Genomic DNA, 17,793 nt, shown 5'->3' with positions numbered 1-17,793 from the left:
TTGCTGAGGAGGCTATTGTTGTGTAGGATGTTGCGGAGGATTGAAATATGGTTGCTCAACAGAATTTTCTGACGGTCTCCACCCAAAATTCGGATGATTCCTCCAGACCGGATTATATGAGAAACTGTATGGATTATATTGTTGCCGACCCTGGTTTACCACATAATTAACTGAGTCCCCTCCAAAGCACTGTATTCCCTCACAAGACATATCCGGCATGAATTACATATCACTAGATGATCCACCAACTATCTCAGCATTTCCGTGAATTTGATTTACTGACTTGACTGGTATTGATTTATGTGCTTGTAACTGTGCCATCTGATGTGTCAATCCATCAAGCTTTGCTGTGATTGCTGTCAAAGCATCCATCTCAAGGAATCTTACTTTCTTTTCCCTTCTGTTGTCTTTCCAGCCTACATTGCTCTCTGCCATATTAGATATGATTTCAAGCGCTGCGGTTGGCGTTTTCCTGTATAAGCTACCGTTTGCTGCTGCATCAAGCATAGATCTCACAGATGGATCCACCCCGTAGTAGAATGTCTCAACATGTTGGCCTATCGAAAAACCATGTCTCGGGCACATTCTCAACATCTTCTTAAACCTTACCCATGTTGAATTCAATGATTCCCCATCTCTCAGCCTAAACGATGTGACTTCATTTCGCAATTGTGTAATCTTGGTTGGGGGAAAATACCTGTGCATGAAGACCTCGACCAACCCATCCCATGTAGTAATAAAACCAGCTGGAAGGTCTCGAAGCCACTCCATAGCTTCTCCCTACAAAGAGAATGGAAATAGTCTGAGTCGGATGGCATCAGTACTCACCCCATTGCACTGGATTGTATCACATATTGACAGAAAGTTCTCCAGATGTGCATTGGGATCTTCAGATGGTGATCCTCTGAATTTGACTTGGAGTTGAATCATCTGGATGATGGTGGGCTTAAGTTTGAATGTATTCGCTTGAATTGTAGGGCAGACAATACTAGAACCATAACCTCCAAATGCTGGCCGATGAAGCTCCATTAAAGTACGATTATCCTCTTCCCCGACCATGTCCTCTAATTCTGGCTTAAAGTCTATTTCAGATTCCGTTTCAGATTCGGATTCAAAAGCCAAGTTGTTATTCTTTCGAGCCCTACGTATACGATGGAGAGTGCTTTCAATCTCTAGATCAAGTGGCACTAGATTTTCGAAGCCCTGAGCACGGCTCATATAACACAAGCTAGACTCCTGAAATCAAAATTCAAGTGCACAATTCAAGCTCCAAAAGAATGCAAAAAAAAAATCTGAAACAAAATTAATTAAAATCGCTAAAACTTTAAAAATAAAAATAAGAACTAAGAATAAATGCCTAGTCTCAAACTAATAATTTATCCTAATATTAAACAGATAGTCTCCGGCAACGGTGCCAAAAACTTGACCGACGATTTCGGTTGGGAATGAATCTAGCAAGCGGTCTAGGTCAAGTTATAGTAAATGAACGACAAGTCCAACTATCAATCCCACAGATACTATTATTTAAGTACTAAGATTGAATTATTCTATTTAATCTAGGCAAACAATAACAAGTGATTTGATGATAATATAAACTAATTAAATTAAATTGAATTTTGCTAAATTAATTACTAAGAGCGAATTTGGAGAACATGTTGAAACTTGGGGAATTTTCAAACTCAACAAAATGATCGGGAACACACAACGGTCCAAACTTTGATTATTGTCATGCATTGGAATTAATTAATCACAGATTATTGATGTCACGATGAAATTCTCTAATTTAACTATAAATCTATTTTTAGAATTTATAACCCTATTTTCATTTAACAGTCTAATTATTTCTAATTGAATTTAATTAAACAAAAACGCATTATTCAACGATAAAATCACAGCTGTCGCCTAAAATCGCACATTGAAATCGAATACTATTTCTAGTCGGTTTAACCGTGTGTTTATTAACATTTTTGAAGCTAAATTCAATCTACTCCCTTTCGAGTCAAGATTGGACAACAAACATGCAAATAATTGATCAAATTAAAAGCACAAAAATTACGCAAACATTAATCAATAACATAAAATTAATTCATAAATCAAATAATCCAACGAATAAAAAAAATCAATAGTTTTTCCCTATCGTGGTCCCGATCACAAGAAAAACTACTCCATAAATTCATTCGAATTCATGAACAAAAATAAGAAAATAAGAAAGGAGAAATTCTCAGTGATAGTGCGTGAAATCTTGCGTGTGAAGCGCGTTTCCCTTTCGTTTTCTCCCAAGCAGTAGCCGCCTCTCTGCAATTCTTTTCTCTGTAAAAATGTTTTCCCCGTTCTTCAAAAGTCCCCCCATATCTTTTATTTTTTTCCTTTTTATCTCCCCTTCAAAAATCCTCCCAAAATCTCCATAAAATATTCGGAAAATCTGATTCTGATATGGAGGACATGGACCCCGGGCGTGCATCAAGGAAGGGGTTCGTGTATATTCTGTCCAAAATTCATTCCGAGAAACACTGGACACAGACCCCTTGTAGAGGTCCGTCTAGGGGTCCGTGTAGGCACTGATATTTTCTTCTTTGGAGGCTGATGGACACGGACCTTTACACGGGGTCCGTGTAGGGGTCCAGATACTCTCTTCGTGCTATTTTCCTATTTTTCCGGGGATTTCTGACATGGCATTGCGAAGCTTGACTTTCTTTCCCTTTCGTTGGATGTTATAATCTTTTGGTCAAACCTGTAATTAGCAATAATGAAACGAATTAAGCGCAAAACGCGGAATAAAAATGCCATATAAGCACGAGTACGATAAAATAAAGTCCCTAAAACGCTATATAATTCGTGCTTATCATACATGCGATGACACTATGAATATTTCATGAATGTATCACATAGCTACCAAATATAATATGCAACCATTGATAAATCAATAGTTACAAATTCGTTCGGGATATATGGGATGAAGGGACCGTACTAGACGTTAATCATAACCGATTGGTTCTTGCAGGCAGTATCAGTGATATCTAGGGAATCATTGGGCAATGCTGCTAGATGCTCTTACCACAATTCGATGAGTTTAATCAGAAAATGATTTCTGACATTTTCATGATCAAATATTGATGCATGGAATAAAGCAAATTAGAATAAGCCCGAATAAAGGAAAATTTCCTAAAATCACAAAGAGTTGTGAACCAATGACTGACTGTATCTCTGAATCATTGAAGTTACAAAAGCACTGAATTATTTGTTCCCGTTGAAACAATAAATTTAAGGAGTTGAATTTATGATAATTACAATTTAGAGAGAATAATTTCAAGGAGCTTAATGTATGAAAATTGAGAGTTTAAATTAGTAAACTCAAATGTTGGGTTTACAAAAGATTAAATTAAATGTATTAGGAAGTATGTATAACGGGTTTGCAGAAATAAAAGTCCAACATGCTAAATAATTAAAGTTCTTGATAGACTTTGATATAATAATTAATTAAACTAGTTGGACTAGTCAAATTATATTATCTAAGCTCATTAGGTTTAATTAAGAAACTTTAAACCTATAATTAAAGAAACTAGGTTAATTATTCAATTTTAAGTAAGGAGGCCAAAAACCCTAGCCTTCACTACATGCAAATTTTCGAAAATCCCTCTCCATATTACTTCGCAATTTAGGCCACCTCAATTGGAATTAAGGGTTTGAGCCGTCTTTTAGTTTTTGCTCTAAAACGACAAAAATTCCTCTAAATTTTCTTGTGCAATTTAGAGGAAGAACAAATATTCTAGTCGTGGAATTGATTGGAAAATGAAGATTACAAGAAGATTGTTTGTAGAGAATACTACAAGAGCTATTTTCGTCAATTCAGGAATAGTTGGTGACAAGTTATTTATTCACTAAAGATATACTCATAAACACCCTATGAATGCTTTATTTGTTTAAACCATATCAGTGTCCAAAGACGTTATTTGAACGTCAAAATAAAATTTTTTAAACTTCCGCCGTGTTTTGGACACGAGAAAACGATCTCCAACACTGGTATCAGAGCCAATTCTCTACATCATATGGTTTAATTTCATGTTGAGTTTTTTATTCTAACTACACAAGAAAATTTTTCAGAAAATTGATGTACCGTTAAAATTTGATTTTAATCAGAAAACAAAGAAAATCGATCTGCCACCTGTGCGCGCAGGGAGCGTACAACGTGCCAGCCAGCGCCCGATCTGATCGAACAGCCCAGATAGGTGCCCGAGAACATCTCGAGCACCGTGCTGGGTCATGAACTTGAATTGTTCGGGCCTAGGTTGCGATTTTATGATTTTACAAAATTTTGGATAAAATTGATATTTTATGAAAATTTATTCAATTTTTCCTTAAAATCAAATTTTGGTAAATTAATAATCTTCGTGTAAAATAAATAATTTAAATATGATTTTAATTATTTATGGTAAAAATGAGTTTGATAAGAAATAAATTATAATTGAATAAATTATAAAATAAATAAAATCTGTTCATTTAATTTATTAACTTCTTTAATTATTGTGGTGGTTAGTAATAAAATAATAGATGCATGATTTAATCAATTAATCAAATTTTTTTAATTAATTGATGTTAATATGTGATATTAAATGCATGAAGGTTGATCGAGAACCTTGATCAATGTGATAGATGTATGTTATGATATTTTACTATTTTATTCATTTTGTTAATATTTGAAATTATTAAAATGGGCCTAATTTATGGCTCGTTCTCACCCCATGAGATGTATCTCTTATGTGACATGTCTATTCAAATATAATTATTAGAAATAGTGAGAGATCAAGACTCGAAGATAGTGGGCCCAATGTACAAGATGAATACATGTAAAATATTAGAAGCTCTTGTAATAAGTTGCATTTGCATCCCATCATTCCCGTAGATCATGACACGTAATTTTAAATTAAAATATCGAGAAAATTTTAAAATTAAAATCCATCATTTTGAATAAAATTCATATAAAACCGTAAAAGTAAAAAATTAAAGGAGTTTAATTTATTCTTTTTTTTTTCCATCAATCGTAGTTGCATGATGAATGCTACGTGCGTCAGTGTCTGGCTCATATTATTGGGGAGGCCTGGACGCCCAAAAGTTGTAACTTCCAACGGATATATAATGTGAATTGAGTGGAACTCCCATGACTTCGGCTCATATTATTGAGGGAACTCATGCCGACCGTCCACTACAATTCAATAATAATAGGTCGGTTGGACACATGAAAATAAACGACGTCATATTATTGGGTCATTATTAAACGCGAGGCGAAACACGGAGATGTTGCATAGGGATACAATTGGATTATACTTTTTAGAAATTATAATTGACTGATATTATTTGGAATCATAATTATGTAATTGTACTCTACGTGTCCACTAAGGAAATACGATTTCCCTTTTACATCAGAGGGTAGTGGAAATGTCAAAATAGTGGGAGAGAAATTTATAAAACAAAAATTTGTATTTTATATCTTAAAATTATTTTAAAATAATAAGTTACAATTATCTGTTTTCGTTTTCAGTATATTTATGATGACATCTTGTAACCTGCTTTCAATCATTCTCAATCAAAACAAATTGATTTTCTATAAATATAATGACTGTTTTCGAAATTAAAATATTGTTTTGAACTCAAAAAGGATTGCGTATGTGCTTGATAAGAAGCCACCGAGGGAAGCGCCTTCGGACGTCACTGAGACTGAATTGGCTATGCTTGAGAAATGGTTTGACCATGATCTTCAAGCTAAAAGCTACATGTTAGCTTCTATGTCGAATGAACTTCAAAAGAGGTTCGAGGAGGCGGTGAATGCTGCTGACATATACCTTTATCTGAAAGAATTGTATGGTGTACAAACTCGCTCAGAGAGATATGCTACTAGTAAAGAACTCACGACTTTATGCCTGCGAGATGGGACTTCGGTCCATAAGCATGATGTTAGAATGATTGGGCTAATTGAGAAGTTGGTGGGACTCAACGTGGTTATTCCTAGTGAGCTATCGACTGATATTCTCTTGCTGTCACTGTCCCCCTCGTTCGATGGATTTGTAATAAATTTTAACATAAACAAGCTTGAGGCCACCCTTGAAGAGTTGGTCAACATGTTTACTACTTATGATGCCACAATCAAGAAGGAAAAGCATGTTTTTCTAGCGGGCTCGTCGTTCAGTACGAAAAAAGAGCCCCCAAAATAGAGAGATGAAGCGTTCAGCCCCACACAAGAAGAACAAGCCTAATAAAAAAATCATACAAGAAACCCACTCTGGGTCACACAAAGCCCGATAAGTCTGAACATATCTGTTTCCACTGCACCAAACCTAGACGTTGGAGGCATAACTGCACGGAGTATCTTGCCCAGAAGTGTTCTGGCCATGATATGTTTTACATTGAAGTAAATGTCTCAATTAATTTTTCTTCTTAGGTATTGGATATCGGATGTGGTTCTAATATAAGCAATGATTTGCATGTGATGACAAGAAGCAAGATGTTTAGAGATGACGAGACATTTTTGAGATTAGGGAATGGAGCAAGGGTTGTTACAACTGTCATTGGAGATGTTACTTTGATTTTAAACATAATTTTAAGTTATTTTTTAGAGACGTTTTATATGTTCTTGAATCTGTTAAAAACATTATTTCCATTTCTATGCTTGATAGGGATGATTATTCTTGTATGTTTGCTAAAGGGGTTTGCAATATTTACAAGAATGAATGTTTGATAGGAACCAGCGAATTAATGAACAATATCTACAAATTAAAATTAAAAGATATTCTGTTGAACAATATCCAAGTACATATGAAAACAACAAACGAAAAAAAATTAGATGATCCAAATCCTGTACAAATATGATACGCTAGACTATGTCATATTTCTCAAAGAATGATGCACAAAATAGTGGGAGAAGACATGTTCGACTTGTCAAACATAAATTCTCTACATACTTGTGAATTCTGTCTAAAAAAAATGACCAAGACTCCCTTTAATGGAAATGTGGAACGTGCACATGGTCTACTGGATTTGATCCACACAGACGTTTGTGGCCCGCTAAGTGTTAGCACAAAATATGGACAATCCTACTTCATTACCTTTACTGATGATTATTCAAGGTATGTGTATTTCTATTTGATGAGACACGATTTGAAAATTTCAAAGAATTCAGATCAGAAGTAGAAAAACAATTAGAAATGAGTATTAAGACACTTCGATCTGATCGAGGTGGAGAATACTTGAATACTGAATTCTTGGATTATCTAAAAGAGAATATGATTCTCTCATAGTGGACTCTACCAATGACACCACAATTGAAGATATACTGCATATTTATAGTAGAGTGCTTCAACAGTAGAAATTTCTTTTCAACAATTATCTACATTGTTTCCCTGTAATATGGACATATTTCGTATTTATCATTAAATTCTCATATATGCTCAATTGACTTTAAGTCCATGTTTTTTATAAAGCTGATACACTATATCCTAGTAGAGTGGCTCCTATTATTTTGGAAGTTGGTAGGATACTGTATTATATTTGTATATCGAGCTTTCAACTGAACGGCTCGAAAATGCACATTCATTTTGGGAATTCTCAATACTGAACTTTCTGCAGTGCAGTTGGAAAACAACGATTTGAACTCTGTACTGTGTTCAATAGTTTGGATTGGTTACTTGTCAGAGGATGTCTTGCAGCTGTAGTCCGATAAAGTCTAGAGGTTTTATTTCTAGACAGAACGACTTGAACTCTGGAAAAGGCTTGAAATAATCCAGCGGTCTGAAAAATCAGTTTTATAATAAAATAATCGGCTGGAACCTAGAACTGCTTGATTCTGTTTATTTTGTCAATCACTAAAGACTTAAGTGTAATAGAAAATATGTTAACAAAATATGCAAATTAATGTGTTTATATAGCCATGGTTTATTAAATTAAATATTTATGAATCTCGGGGAAAAAAAAGGCATCTAAATATTTATAGACATCGACATGTAGTACTCAAATGCTTAAAATAAAATTTTAAGAACATAAAAATAATTTAAATAACCATTTTCGCAAATTTTATTCAAATTAGTCTTTAAAATGTAAAATTTATAAAGTAAAAATTTATTTCTCATTAATTTTTTTACTTCTTATATAGTAGCATTTTTTTAATATTAAAGCCAATATATGATATATTAATAATTTGAAAAATGTCAAAGAAAAAATAATGATTTGGTACCATCATTTAATTAAAATATTAGAATCGAAGTATTAAATCAAATCTAAAAAATTGTATAAAATAAATTTATGAATTATACTTATAATAAATTTTCATATTTTTACGATTATTGAACGATATACTAAAAACTACGTAATATATTACATTTATTTCAATTATTATTTGAGAAATTTAAGAAATAATTTAGGTAAAATTTTTTTGGGGAAAAATAATTCACTAAGTTGTAGTGAAAAAATGGTAGTTTAGAATTATTAAATTACACAAGGCTATATTATGAAATGTTTAGCGAACAAATCTATTTTTAAAATTAGCATCTTTAGATGAACTATAATAATTAAATTTTCTTTTCAAATTTCAAGAAAACAAATCTCAAAATCTTAAACCTCAATTCAAATTTTAAATTTTATTTTATTTCAAATAAATAAATTATCAAATATCTGGTAATTGATATCCAATATTTTATTGAACTATAATATTTTGAGATTTTCTCGAGACTTTCTTCTTCTTCAAATCAATAAACCAAATATCAATGAACTTGAATTTATTTTATTACAAACGCTTATAATCGCCTTAATTTAACACTTATTGTCTTGGTTATATTTTATATTTGTATGATTAATGTAATGTGTGGTTTACAATTTGATGACAATAAATCGATTCAAATACACATTTAATTGTGTTATATATGTTTAATAATATAATACGTAGTTATTTAATAAATTATACGTTTTATTTCAAGTCTATCGAATTAATTAAGTTCAGTTGAACAATATATCGTGTGATTATTTAATCATGTGTGTGTGTTTGAAAATGTAAAAAATAGAAAAAATGGAGTATGTGATAACATTTAGAGACGAGTTTGAGAAGATTTTTGAAAATTGAGATCATTGGTCTCTACTTGAAAAGAGAAGATGAAAAATAAAGATGCAGGTAAGAGATAACCTTGGCATAAGTATGTTTTTATTTTTTCTGGTGAGGTTTGATGAAATTTTGATCCAATCTTTTACTAGTTTTTATTTCTTGATCCATAGATCTATACACACACACACACACACACACACACACACACACAATGGCATATACTATTCAATTCCCATATCAAATATATAAATGATAATCTCTTGACTTTTTGAGTTGGCCAGGTACAAAGAAACTTTATGTTCGAGTGAGATCAAACAAGTATAAAATTCAGGTGTACGAAAAGGAGATGTAACTTGGCAGATTGTGGAAAAATCGATATCACATGTCATCCTAATACAAGACCAGTAACGAGATTCAGAGCTAAAAATTAACAACTCGTTCTTGATTGACTCAGCTGAATATCCACATACAAAGTCCAAATTCATTTCATCAAATTTCAAAATCCTCACCACAAAACCTCTTTCTGTGAATTCCGCTGATGAAAAATCACAGTTTCAGTTTCTAATTGTTCCTTTGCTGGGCTCCGGTCAAAAGGTTTGCAAGAGAGGGAACACCCTGGTTTCCCATTTCTTCTTGGGCTCGTTTAAGTTCTTCAGGATCTGTTCCAGCATAAATAAAATTTGATGGCATTCTATGATATGGGATGTCTAAAAACAAGAAGGGGATATATTCGCGAATATATAAGATCATATCATGAAAAAGCGGAAGAAAATCCATATTAACCAAATGCAAGTACAACGTTCACGTGCAAGGTTAAATGGAATCAGGAAGTATAAATAAACAACAAACTTACCAACAAGTTTGGGCATCACAAACATCACAATCACCATAAATCCAACCATCAATCCCATGGGGCTTTTAAATATGGACATAACAGAAAATGGTTCTCTTATCTGCAAGAATTATATGAAATAAAACATCAAGAACTGAAAGCATCAAATATTAAATAATGTAATAAAGCGTTTGATCTAACCTCATAATATTGTTCCTCTTGCAAAGGCTCCAAAACAAGTTCGGTCAATGCTCTTCTGGTTTCCGTCAAAGCTGCCTGGACCTTACCAGGATTCCTAGCACTCACATCAACTCTGACCTGGCGACGGAGAAAATAATAATATCATACTAAAGTTGTAAGATATTTATTACAAATTGAATACAGGAATTAAGAAGCCTACGGGAGAGAAGAAATAGCCTATTGCAGCCACTTCAATAAGATGAGTCCCTGCTGGCACATTATGGCTTGAGGGATTATGGTTAAAGAACAACATTCAGTCCAATAAGTCGACTTTTACAATGTTTTCACAAAAATGAATAGTTTCAGTTTTCAAGACAATATTAGTGATGACAAGGTACTGATGCTAGTCACAAACCATCACCATTTGAAAAGTGTCACATCAAACAAAAGAAAAACATTATTGTAAGTAACAAATGATCTGTCAAATTCATCTCCAATCCCCTAAAGCGAGATGGAAACAAGAAGAAGATGAGTAGGATACAATGAAAAATATCCATCTGGCCTCAAAAAAGTAACTTTCTCGCCACCATTGAGTATGACTCTGACATTTGAAAGTTTTGCTGGGAGACCAAATCCTGTGGCACTAAATCCTTGAAGAAGAAAATAACAAACATAAAACAAAAAGTTAACCCCCAAAAAATAAAAAGAGACAGAAGGGGACATCGGACAAGACAAGGATAGATATTCTGTTTAGGGTTGCAATACCCACGCAAAAACTTAGATGGAAATTATGCAGTAAAGAACAAATATAAGTAATGGGGTGTCCGTTCAATGATAGACCAGTACACTTTGTTTCCACACCCAAAAAGCTCAAATGAGAATTTTGCATCAAAGACCAAATATTAAGCCATGGGGCGTCCCCTCCCATGACGGAGTTCATTTTTAAAAATTGGAATTTACATGGCCATTTCATAGTTTTCCTTGAAACACAAAGTATAATATTCTATGCCCCTCCATGCTAAGCAGGTTTGGGAAGTCAAGTCCCTTGTCACTCATTAGTGGCATTTATCAAAACTTGGCCTGGTCTCTATCCTCTATTCCCTAAGGTGGACATGAGGTTTCAAAAGTATATATCCGTGTAACTTACAAATTATGCCCTCATGATCATTGAAATAGCTTTCCACTAAATGTTGGCTCTCATGGCGAAAAACCTCACCTATTTTCTCCACTCATATTAGCACATACTTCTGATAGTAAACAAAAAAAAAAGAGGCCAAATTAAGTAGTAACTATAACTATGATGTCTCTTATCCCCAATTGAGTTTCTGTAACTGACAAGTAAACTACATGGTTTCGGTTGATGGAACTCTTATTATTCTAAACTTCTTAGATTTAACATTTCCATATCTCTAAGTTAAAAAGATGAGCAAGAAATTGGATAATTGCCTCATATTTTAAGCTGTTAGTACTTGTAATAAAAAAAAAAAAAAGAGAGAGAGAGAGATCATAAGCATCTAAGCACGAATCGTTGCCAAAAAAAAAAAAAAAATCCAAACTTTACCACAAAAAAGATTATAAATCGCAAGATCCGGCTTAGAAACTAAAAGGAAACCAAGGTACCTGGAAATCTAACTTTACCATTAATGCTGAATCCCTCGCCATTCCTGGGCAAAATCAATATCCAATAAGAAACTATTTTTTCATGAAAATCAAATCAATTACAAGGTAATAGCGATTCGAATAGAAAAAACCCGACTTATCAGAGATCCCGAGTACAAAGGGCAGAAAGAGCAAGAGTAGCGACAGAAAGATCGACGAGGGATGCGCTGCCATGGGGGGAAGAGAGAGAGACGTTTAAAAATTTTTTAGCTGCTTGGTTAGTTATTTTTTATTTTTTAAGGGTAAAAAAAGAGGAATTTGCTTATAAATATTAAATCTCTAATAGCAAACTTTCTCTCCGACACAACCAAATTATATTTTTCAAAACTCTCGTGCCCCACCGAAAATACCACACTACCCTTAAAATCTATCTAAAATAAAAAAAGTAATTATTTAAGTGAAATTCGTTAATTAGGGTAAATTAATTGAGTTATATTATATTTATTATATGAATGAAGCTTTGTATTTTTGGTTTTTCATGGTATTTAGTGTAATTATAATTTGCATTGATGAAAACTTCTTTTAATATTTTGAATGTCGATAAATCGTCGGATGTTTCTTGTCGTATAAATGGTTAGGAAAGGTAGATAGGTTGATGAGACGGGCTCGAGTGGCCAATTTCAAGTTACGATATTGACAGTCTTTCTGTAAATAAATAGACGACACTATCGAAAACAACATTATTGATAATATTGACTGATACGTTTATTTATTTATTTATGTTGATGGAATTATCAATACCACATATTAAGTATTATGTACAACATGTCTATTTTTATATCCGCATTCGTACATGTATATAAGTTTTAACCTTGAAAGACGAATAATATGTGCTCAATTATGGAGCATATGTACTTGTATTGTTTGTGTATTGTATCCGACCACATGATCACACATACGCTTTTAAGAGTTGAGTTCAACTACAAGCGTCGTTTACAAATTGTTCTTATAGAAGTCTAAATGACATATACTTTTGAAGTTTATAATTACATATAATTACGCAATCATAGACATTGAAAAATTATTGACGTCACAACTTGTGATCTCGTTGAGAAATTATTGATATGCAAACGTCGTCTTACAAATTCATACAAATTGTTTATCATTCAATGAGATCACATTTTGTGATATCATTCATTGTTTAATGTCTAAAATTATGAAATTATATTTAATTATAAACTTAAAAAATTGTTGAATATGTTGTTTAGGTTTCTATATGACCAGTTTTTAAGACAACGATTGTATTTGAACTCTATTCTTACTAGAGTATGAGTGATCATGTGTTTTGGTACAACACATGCACAATTGTGGAAGATACTACTTTTTCTGAAGAATTCACCATGATATACCTGATCCATGCATAATATCATGAAAAATGGATACAAATTTTTGACTGCTACTTAGTATCGGCAACAGGTCTGAAAAAGTATCTAAAAATATCAAATTTAGATATTTGTACCCTGTCGAAGTAAGGAACCATGGCATATATGTTAGTCCATTTTGAGAGAGTTGAAAAAGCACTATCTCGTTGAAAGGTTCTATACATCTGCCCTTTCTCAACGCATTTCTTTAGACAAAGACTCTGTTTTTTCCTCTTTTCGGATGGTAAATATTTCTCTGAACATAGAGTATGAATCAAAACCATGTTTGAATTGAGATACTGATGCAAGTTCTTCCCTTGTGAATCAGATAGATTCATATCTGAAAGAGGCTGACAGTCAAAATCGGATTCAATTATCAACTGTCCCTATCGGAAATAGGATTGACTAACAATTCTGAAGAGAAGCTTTCGAATTTTTTTCTTCTCCGGAAAAAGCATGAAAAAAAGCCTTGAGCGGTCAGAAATCCATAATGGGGTCTGACCACAAAAAAAATCCTTTTTTTTAGTCTGGGGCGAACGACGGAAGAATTTATTATGTTGGAAAAAGACGCACTTTCTTGATCCAATGTGGAGACAGCGAATTGACTTGGGTTACAGGTGTGGTTCTGGCATTCATATCTGGAGCGAGTTTTCAAAAAACTGAGATCCGCTAGAGATCAAAAATTGTTGAAGAAACAACAAGATCCTTCTTGTGTCCCTTCCGAACAGGATGGATGTTTGTTGTCCCAACCATTCTTTTAGTCCCGAGCCCGATAAGAAAAAAGGTTCACAAATACCATCAATATCTTCTCGAGGATCTTCCCCATTACTTTGAAAAAGTGAGCCACCATTACATATACTAACTAAGTACATAGTGTTCTTCTTTTATGGATAAAAATTTGGGCCAATTTTATTGAACTTGCCCACTTAAAATAAATTTGGTTCTTGTTGAACCATATCGGAATAATTATGTTTTAATTAAGAACAATATTTTATATGTGCAGCAAAAACAAATAGGGTTTTGGGTATGAGAAATTTCATTTGTGCACACGCCCAACAATTTATGATTTTGTGCAAAACATAAATTATAATGATTATCATGAGTTCTAATTGTCTTTTGGATTGTCGCTCAATTATGTTGGTCTTGTTTATCTAATGTCATGTGCACTGCTTTGACAAATGTAGAAGATGAATGCATTGTTAATTATTCAATGAGATCACATGTTGTGATATCATTCATTACCTAATGTCTAAAATTGTTAAATTATATGTAATTATAAACTTAAAAAAAATGTCGAATGTGTTGTTTAGAATTCTAAAAGATCAATTTTTAAGACATATTTGAGCTCCACTTTTAGAAGAATATGCATGATCATGTGGTCTGATACAACACATGCACAATCGAGTACATATTCTCTGTAATTAAACACATATTGTTCGTTTATAGAGATAAAGTTTTGGATCATTTTGATTGAACTTGCCCATTTCAAATAATTTTGGTTCTTATTGAACTGTATTCGGAATTATGGTTTAATTAAGAACAATATTTTATATATGTGGCACAAACACATAGGGTTTTGGGTACGAGAAACTCAGTTTGTGCACACGCCCAACAATGTTAAGATTTGGTGAAAAAGAGACATCATAATTATTATCATGAGTTCTAATTGTCTTTTGGATTATCGCTTAATTACATTGGTCTTGTTCTTCTAATATCATGTGAACTATTTTGAAAAATATACAAGAGGAATGTATTATTCAATGATAACATGTTGTGATATGATTAATTTCTCAATGTGTACAATTAGGGGTGTTCATCGGTCGGTTCGGTTCGGTTTTCGATTTTTTATTTCGGTTTTTTCGGTTTTACAAATATATAATTCGATATCCGAACAATTTTTCTTTGGTTCGGTTCGGTTTTCTACCGAAATAGTTCGGTTATTTCGGTTTTGATATAATTATTTAAATTAATAAGATAAATATATTGTAAAATATAATATGCTACTTTTTACATGATTTATTAGTAAAACATTTAAATATAAAGTCTAAATGAATTACATAAACAACAATCAACTAAATATTATTTAAAATAATTCATCATTCACTGATATCATCTCAAAAAATATATAATAAAAATAAAATTATTAATTTAATGAAATTTCGGTTTTTTCGATCGGTTCGATTTTGACTTATATAATCCGAAACCGAACCAAATAAATTTCGGTTTTAACATTTATATCCGAATTATAAAATTCGGTTTTCGGTTCGATCCAGTGTTCGGTTTTTTCGGTTTGGATTTTTTGTTTTTTCGGTTTTATCCGAAGTTTGAACACCCGTATCTACAATTGCATAATTATGAACTTAAATTTTGTTGACTCTGTTTTTTAGGTTTCTATAAGACTGATTTTTAAGATAATAGTTGTATTTGAACTTCACTCTTAGAAAAAGTATGCATGATCATGCGGTCTGGTACAACACACGAAAAAATTCAGCACATATGCTCCTTAATTGAGCATAAATTGTTTGTCTTTCAGGGATAAAATTTTTGGTCACTTTCATTGAACTATAAAGTTTAGAATCTATTCGGAATAATTAACTTTTAATGTAAAACAATTTGTGATACATACGGCACAAACACATAGATTTTGGGTACAAGAAACTCAATTCTGTTAGAGTAGATGCCCTGTAAGCCAACTGTTGGCTAGGGAATTTATTGACTCAGTTGTAATAAACAATCTTTATTATAATATAATTTACTTTTTAATGGTTTTGTTGTACTTTATCTGTATACCCATGCAAGCAGCATAGATAAAGTCCTTGATTATGCTTTAATACAAATGAATCGTAATTCGATGTTGAAACTCATTTGTAAACACTGCATATTCTAAATTCGTTCCTAGTCGATTCAGCCGCCTAAAACAGGGATAAAGGTCGCTCGAGCTCGAGACTAGCATCTGTGATGTTGTGTACTGCGTTTCTTGGTAAGGGCATAGAGATGTCCAAACATACAGATGGGTAGTCATATGATGATTATACTGAACAACCCTCCCTCGGACTTTCCAAGTGGTTATCATTCATCGAGAGGATAAGTCCGTGGTTATGATTGTACACCATTAGTCCTTACGACCCGGGACAACACTGAGGCTCTATATGCTAGGGCTGTGCTTTGACTCGTTTACCGGCTCCAGGAGAGTCATCAGGTGGCGAGGTTGGGTATAGTTGCGACACATATAGGAGCCAGTGCATTGTAGTCGGGGATTCACCGCTCACCTACGGGTGTGGATATCCTATGTGATCTGATGTAATAATAGTGCATGGAATCTCTGGCCAGAGTATGAGATGTACGTTAGAGAAAGAGTTCTCCAATAGTACACGCGATGCCACTATTATAGTTGTCACATAGTTATCGAATTAATATGCAACCCTCGATGAACCAATGGTTGCAGATTCGATCGGGATATATGAGATGAAGGGACCGTACTGTACGTTAATCATAATCGACTGGTTCTTGTAGGCACTATCAGCGATACCTAGGGGATCATGGGGCGATGCTACTAGACGCTCTTACCATGATCCGATGGGTGCAATCAGAAATGAGTTCTGACATTCTTGATCAAGGTGTTGATGAAAAGAATGGGGCTAACTAGGGTAAGCTCGAATAAGAATAAGTGTTATTCTGAATCACAAAGAGTTGTGAACCCACGGCTAGCTGTATCCCTGAACCATTGAGGGTCACACAAGTACTGGATCATTTATTCCCGTTGAGAGAATAAATTCAAGTAGTTGAATTTATATATTATAGTAAATTCAAGGAGTTGAATTTATGATAATTAAATTTTGAGAGAATCAATTCAAGATGTTGAATTTATATTATGATATAGTAAATTCAAGGAGTTGAATTTATGATAATTAAATTTTGATAAAATAAATTCAAGTAGTTGAATTTATGAGATAATAAATTCAAGAAGTTGAATTTATGAAATATGGAGAGAATAAATTCAAAGTGTTGAATTTATAAAACTTGAGAATTTAATTTATTAAACTCAAAAGTTGAGTTTATTGAATATTAAATTTTGGAGGTAATAAAATTCAAGGAGTTGAATTTATAATAAATTCAAATGTTGAATTTATAATGGATTTAATTTAATAAATTCAAATGTTGAATTTATAAATGATTTAAATTTAATGTAATGGGTGTATGTATTATGGGCTTGTAAGAGTACAAGACCAACATACAAATTATTAAGGTTTTTAATTGAACTTTAAAAGATTAATTAACTAATTAAACTAGTTGGACTAGAATAATTAATTGATTAAGCCCATTAAGTAATTAATTTATTAATGGGCCATAAGCTTATATATATGTGTATGAGGCTTAGGGTTGATAAGAATTCATTCATAATTTTTCTAAAAACCTCTCCTCTCCTCTCAAAAAGAATTTCGACCACCTTGAAGTAAATAGTTTGAGCCGTCTCTCAAATATTTTCTCCTACGCAAAATCTCTTCCATATTTTCTAGTGCAAATTGGAAGAGGAATAAATCATCTAGTCGTGGACCTGATTAGAAGGAAACAAGCTTTTGAAGAAAGTTCGTAGGGATTTCATCAAGAGCTATCTCCGCTAAACCCGGAATAGTTGGAGCCATGTGATTAATTCACCTAAGGTATGAAATTCCAACGCC

General features: G+C 32.9%; 1 protein-coding gene and 1 long non-coding RNA gene across 2 annotated transcripts; one reads left to right on the top strand and one right to left on the bottom strand.

Moving 5' to 3' along the window:
• The first annotated feature begins 9,309 nt into the window (after positions 1-9,309).
• LOC140980142 (uncharacterized) lies at positions 9,310-9,742 on the top strand. The gene is made up of 2 exons (XR_012175887.1): positions 9,310-9,430; positions 9,503-9,742. It is a non-coding gene; the product is annotated as an uncharacterized lncRNA (long non-coding RNA).
• LOC140980141 (ER membrane protein complex subunit 7 homolog) lies at positions 9,415-12,017 on the bottom strand. The gene is made up of 7 exons (XM_073445835.1): positions 11,851-12,017; positions 11,715-11,758; positions 10,636-10,744; positions 10,315-10,378; positions 10,116-10,232; positions 9,936-10,035; positions 9,415-9,741 (listed from the first exon to the last, which is right to left on the bottom strand). Exons 1-7 carry the CDS (start codon positions 11,925-11,927, stop codon positions 9,644-9,646), a joined length of 609 nt encoding a protein of 202 aa, XP_073301936.1. The 5' UTR covers positions 11,928-12,017; the 3' UTR covers positions 9,415-9,643.
• Positions 12,018-17,793: the final 5,776 nt, after the last annotated feature.

The sequence above is a fragment of the Primulina huaijiensis genome, chromosome 7 (assembly GCF_012295235.1).
Source record: "Primulina huaijiensis isolate GDHJ02 chromosome 7, ASM1229523v2, whole genome shotgun sequence".
NCBI classification, from domain to species: Eukaryota; Viridiplantae; Streptophyta; class Magnoliopsida; order Lamiales; family Gesneriaceae; genus Primulina; species Primulina huaijiensis.
Note: the sequence above shows the minus strand (reverse complement) of the source record. Positions and strands in the feature narration are given on the sequence as shown.